This window comes from Gigantopelta aegis, unplaced genomic scaffold, assembly GCF_016097555.1.
Source record: "Gigantopelta aegis isolate Gae_Host unplaced genomic scaffold, Gae_host_genome ctg2863_pilon_pilon, whole genome shotgun sequence".
NCBI classification, from domain to species: Eukaryota; Metazoa; Mollusca; class Gastropoda; order Neomphalida; family Peltospiridae; genus Gigantopelta; species Gigantopelta aegis.
Window position 1 is genome coordinate 70,691 of NW_024533068.1, and position 6,248 is coordinate 76,938.

General features: G+C 33.2%; 1 protein-coding gene across 1 annotated transcript; it reads right to left on the reverse strand.

Annotated features, from left to right (window-relative positions):
* Window positions 1-572: 572 nt before the first annotated feature.
* Window positions 573-4,595, reverse strand: LOC121391705 (chromatin assembly factor 1 subunit B-like). Its single transcript, XM_041523243.1, is given in 10 exon segments — window positions 573-909; window positions 1,055-1,113; window positions 1,115-1,181; window positions 1,397-1,466; window positions 1,516-1,573; window positions 1,576-1,620; window positions 1,668-1,737; window positions 1,795-1,891; window positions 1,936-2,036; window positions 4,474-4,595. Coding segments are annotated over 10 exon segments (1,026 nt in total).
* Window positions 4,596-6,248: the final 1,653 nt, after the last annotated feature.

Here is a 6,248-nt window from a genome sequence, read left to right on the forward strand (position 1 = left end):
CACCAACAGATGATGACATTGATGCTCTCTGGTCACAAATAAATGGCTATCTTCATTATCATAAACATTCTAATGGAACTGATACCAAAGTTAACTCCACCCCTCAATTAACTCGTCGTTGTCACAATGCACACCAACCAATCAAGTTATGGCGCAGACAAGGATCAACATTTTATATTGGAGATCAATACAATGGACAGAAACCAAGTAAGACAACAGTGCCATGGCAACATATCATTGGACATTGTTTAGGTATAACTACAATGGAGAATCGACTTTTGGAATCTTATTGAAGCACTAAATGAAAAATTAAAGGGGCGTGTTATCACTGTGGATACATATAGTCCAATATCACATGGTCCTGAAAGCACTAATAAAAAAGTAAGCTAAATATAGTAACATGTTCTATTTATAGTAACTTTTTACAGAGTCAAAACAGATCACTTACTGAATTACCACGCACACGTGTACGCCATCACCCTAAAACAATTATACAGACCACACCCACTCCAAAACAACATTTAACAAACAGATAATGTACATTTATTATAAATGTTATTTTTAATAAGTTATTAACTGTCACCTTTGTCATTAGTTTGAGGTGAAGACAAGGTTATAAAATTAACTCTTCGAGGTTTTGTTGGCTCCTTAATATGAGGAGGAGTTGATAAACTAGTAATTGGTTTATCAACTGGTATGGGAGTGATCCTTCTAGAGGGTGTAACAGTGGGTGTTTGGTGAGAGGTAGGTGTGTCTTCACATGATGGTGACTGCACTATATTTAAAACTGGCGAGCTCTGAGGGTGTTTTTCTTCAACTAAAGGTGTTCCAAGTTCATTCTCATCAAAACCAATAATTGTACAATAGCCATCAGAAGATGATATGGCCAGTAAGAGACCATCCTTAGACCTAAATATCATAATATCATAATAACTTAATGAAGTTGCCTTGATAAAGTGAACATATTAAGAATTGTTGCATGACTAAAGGAATTTTAGTATAGCTATATGTTTACTGGCAAAGTTAGTATAAACTACTACTACTATTAACTGACCAGGTAGCATCTGTGAGAGATGTGTAATGTATATCAGCGATATAACCCAATGGGTGTGGCTTGATAAGTGTCATAAAGCAGTACTTTATTAAGAGTTACAACAGCAAATATCATACGATAAGGCAAACTAAATGGACAGATAAAAATAAAAATGGATGTATATATATATATATACTTACTCTATAGTGGTTGCACTGAATCTATGATGTCATTATGATGTAATTCAAATAAGACAGGACAAAATCGTACAACAATTGATGGTTTATCAGGAGCTGGTAAAATACAACACTGGTCTAAAGTATATACATGTATATATACAAACTAGAATGACATATGACTTACTTTGGAAAACTGCTCTTTGAAAAGATCCATGTTACATTAATAGTTTGGTCAGTAAATTCAACTTTACCTCCTGAAATTTATCAGATACAACATAATTACATCATTAGTACATTAATTACCAGGGGCTACCAGAATATTTCCATCAGGAGAAAATGTAAGACGTCTAAAAAATGAAGAAGAAATGTTTCATCGTGAAACATTCTGGTTGACTTCAGGCCCTCAAGCTGTAATATTCCATTTGGCAATCATGTAACAGTCATGTGACACTTACATCATTGAATTTATCAATACTATGAACACATTTGAACTTGTCTTTTGTTGTTCTATAAATACGAAGTGTTCTAATTAAAAGAAAGAAATATTTAACTACTATTACTACATACATGGTTATGTATTACCTGTCAGTTCCTAAGGTTGCTAGGCAACCATCACTAGGATCCCAAGCTACACCTTGTATGTAATGATGACTTTCCTTTAATATAGCTAACTTATCTCCTAATTACAAGAAGTACACCCCTAGTAATCAATTTTATAATTACCTGTAGATACATTCCATACTATAGCAGTGTTATCAACTGATCCTGATATGAGATGAGTTGAATTAGACCAACAGAGATCATAAATGTCTTCCAAATGGCCTCTGCAATATTAATATTAATTAAATAATTACTAATAATTACTGAGGGTTTACCTCAACATTTTATGTATTGTCCAATTCTCTTTGTTAGCCTCGGAGTTGTAGTTTCCATGGAAACAATCTCAACATCATTGTCACTTGTATTTAACTGCCATATACATATCGTACAATCTAGATCACATGATAATCACATGACATCATTACAACATAACTTTTACCATCACCTCCTGAGGCAAGAAACTCTCCTATAATAATGATGACTAATTAATAAATATTGTTGATAACTAACCATTTGGTGAAAAACGTACTACATTAACAGATTTAGTATGTCGATCCAAATTAGACAAAAATATAAGTTTTATTTTAATCTCTTTCTAATCACTTTCCATATCTAAAATGTATGAGATATCATTTTAGATATATCATTTGTTTTCCTTACTTTAACAGTGTGGTCAGCTCCTGATGATGCTAGCCGCCATATTTGGTCTGAATAATGAAAAGTCGACGCTAAATATTGGTTCTTTGTTGTGCCAAACGATTTGTGTGTTGTAAGGAACATACCTCGTACCTCTCAGTATACTGAATAAGCTAGTTCCCGCCACTAGCTACTGAGCATGCGCAGAAAATTTGAGGCGTGTGATCAATAAAAATGTGTAATTAATTATATTATCAATATTAAAAGTAATTTAATTGATTATCGCTATAGCAACACAAAGAAAAGATGGTTCTTTTATTGTCTGCATTATTGGTGATTCTGTCTTGTTTTCAGAGCATATACTCTCATATAGTGACCAACCAGTAGTTGTACTGGTAAGATATATAATATGAAATAAAATAACAATGTTTTTTTTGCAGTATTCTGGTAACGATGAGGTTGGTCAATTCTCCACAGCAATAAAATTAAGTAAACCATATTTATTATTATTTTTTTGCATCAATTCTTATATTTTTGCAGAATTAACTTTAAGTAATACTGCTAGCAGCATATATCAAGTCACTGTATTACCTCAACAATGTTGTCTGGACATTGACATCAATGACACAGATTGTGATGTAAGACTAATATTATCATGATATTTATTAATAATTATTAGATAATCAAGCTGGGACAGCCTCAATTGATAACACTGGGACATCATCAAACAGTATAAACTCTACAGCAACAGTCACTTTTACCTACAGAATCTGGTAAATATTAAAATATTAATACTTATTTTATCAGTAACTATATCTCTGTGTAGTACGCCAGATATCGTATTGGACAGTGCTATTTTACTATCAGTGCTGATGGACAGATGCCAACAGAATGGATGCATACTCTACCATTTAATACTACTCCTGATGATGGTACTGTATTGTTCTGGAATTGACAAAGTATTAAAGAATGTGTCTAGAGAATTTATGTCAGGTTTTGTTAGGATCCTGATAGGGCTTGTTCACCAGTTGATTGTGCTATTAAATATAAGGAAAAAGGAAATATTATCGTAAAGCAAGTGTCAAATGTGAGGCAGTTGCTCCCTGTAATACTCGAAGTAGAGATGGACTGACAGTAACAGAGTAAGAGACTGTACTGTATATCAAATTATGATGTGTTGTAGTATTATGATGGGAGAATAATGTTTGTGTCCAGTACAAGTGGTTTCAAGATGACAACTATTTCCAACAGATTGAAAGTGATACTGAAATACCAGCAGAAATAGACCCTCACAGTCTAAATATTTCCCAGATTTAGAACCTAATCTTATAGCGGTACTTACTACATGACCTATATGTATATATCTTTGTACTATTAGAACAGATCTATGAAGTTAGATTGTCATCATGGTCATCAAGAAGGACTCCACTGTCTCTGTGACTCAGGATGGATTTCGAGTGGTATTCATCATGATAATCCTATAGATTTCCATTGGTGTGATACTCCTGAGGTTTCAGCATTAACTACACAATCATTAGCTCCTCGTAAATTGAGTAAAACCCCTGGAATATACAGCTATAATAGTAAGTTTATTAATAAATCTTTGTATAAGTAATATTCAGTTATAGCTAATGTCAATAGCAAATTTGCTGTTAATGGTGTCATGGATTTATTTGCTATTCAAAACTGACTTGTCCAAATTATAAACAGAGATGTTCTAGAGGGCTCTGTTGTAAATGAACTTATAAATTATAACAGAGAGAATATGATATAAAAGGTTGGTCAGTTACTATATATTTATCAAAATCCTTGAAACCTAATGAAATAAAATGAATATTTAAATATCATTTAATCTAATAGTACCTTTGATTTAAGCATCTGTGAAGATCTTTAGATTCTCGAAAGAAAAGTTTCCGACATTTATTTTTTCTATCAGCTTCTTCTTTAGCTTCTATGTTTTACGATGTAACCATCTGATGTAAAAAACAATAGAAGTTATTAAAATAGTTTGTATTAATAACTTACTCTTTATATGCTGTTTGTGCTATCTTGGAGTCAATTGTTTTAGCAGTTTCAGCTAATTCTTTTTGTCTCTGTTCTCTAATTCTATTAATCCTTGTTTCTCTTCTGATTTTCTTTGTAGCCATATTTTAAATGCTTCATCTCTTTTCACTTTTTTTCTTCTTGATCAATATTATAATCTTTTGTAGTTGATCTTATAGCAGACATCTGTCTTTGTTCATAGCTAACCAATGCTCAAATGCTTTTCGATTTCTTTCTTCTTTCTGTTCTTGACTTTCTTCCTCTTTCTTACTCAATCTTTCAAGTTCTCGTTCTTGGCCAGTTCAGAATTTTTCTTTTCTAGCCATATTTGGAATGCTTGTTCATTTAGTGCTGCTCTCTCTTGTTCAGCTTTAACTAAATGTCTACTCTGTTGTCCTGGAGGAGCAGAAATGCTACGTCTTGTTAATGGGGAGACATTCCCTTTCATAGCTAATGTTGATGTAGATACAGTTAATAATTCTATAGTTACATTAGTTGGAGGGTCATTTGTATCAGCAGGATTATTTTTAGTGTTAATTAAAGGAGCTTGTGTTTTTATCCCCTCTTTATCATCATTATTTGGTGCTTCATCAATTTTAATTGGGTCTTTGGCATTTTCTGGTACAATGGTATCTGACGTTGACAGTGCATGATCTCCTTGTGGTTGTTCCTCTGTCAGTAAGTCCGCCATTGTTCTGCTTGTACATCAGAAGTACTAACTAACTCAAAATGTCCGTCTCTTTCAATTAAAACTTTATCTTGACTCACTGCATCATCATTCTCCATTTTCTATACGTTTATTTTGCTTGTTGCCATGACAACTATAAACGTCAGTTTTTATTAATTGAATAAATAAATGACGTCAAGTCTGATCAGTCATACCCACTCAGTCTTTTTTGACCGAGAGAGAGAGAGAAAAGTAAAGAGCAGCGCTGTTCTACGTCCAAATTACTAAAACTAGCGGGAAGAGAGACGGTTCCGTTAATTGTTTTCGTCACAGGTAGTGTACGCTGAGACTACGACGATTTATTTTTACAAAGTGTTATATTTGAAGTGTTTATCACTTGTGGGCTCTTGACTTAAGTGCTCATTTCTGGACACTTAAAATGAAGTATCTTTTGGAAGTAGTGGCCGTATTTCTCTTGTGTTTTAGTTTAGTAGAGCTGACTTATGTCAGAACAAATTCGTTATACAAAACTGTCCGGATAGCACTACCCTTGAACCTAATTAAATGCTTTTGTATACAGTAAGTTTTCTATAATAGTTTACGATTTTATTCTCTCTCTCTCTCTCTCTCTCTCTAGACCTCAACTGAACAGTCTACATTACTATGTCCACAGACAAGGACTATCAATAGCAATGTTATCTCTTCAGTACCAGAATGGCGCATGATCTCCTCAAGTAGTGGTAAATTTTGTACTGAAACAAATTATCAGAACATGAAATGTGTGTTATTGAAAATAACAGCTCGATATTAGTTATTAATGACAACCTTTTTGCTAATATATCAAGGGGAGAAATAACTGTCACCTTTGTTCATAATGTCACTGTATCAAATATTTTCACAGTTAGATTTGGTAAGTATGACATCATTTATTATTATGTTATTGACATTTCTTTAGCTGACTTTGGCGTATATCCTCAAATGACCTATACTACTGCAATGAAATGAAGAGATGCTGGGATTTCTTTTGCCTTTGACATTTACATTGAGAAAGGGAAGCTCGCTACTGCTTCAGAGTCATTGTATCACATGA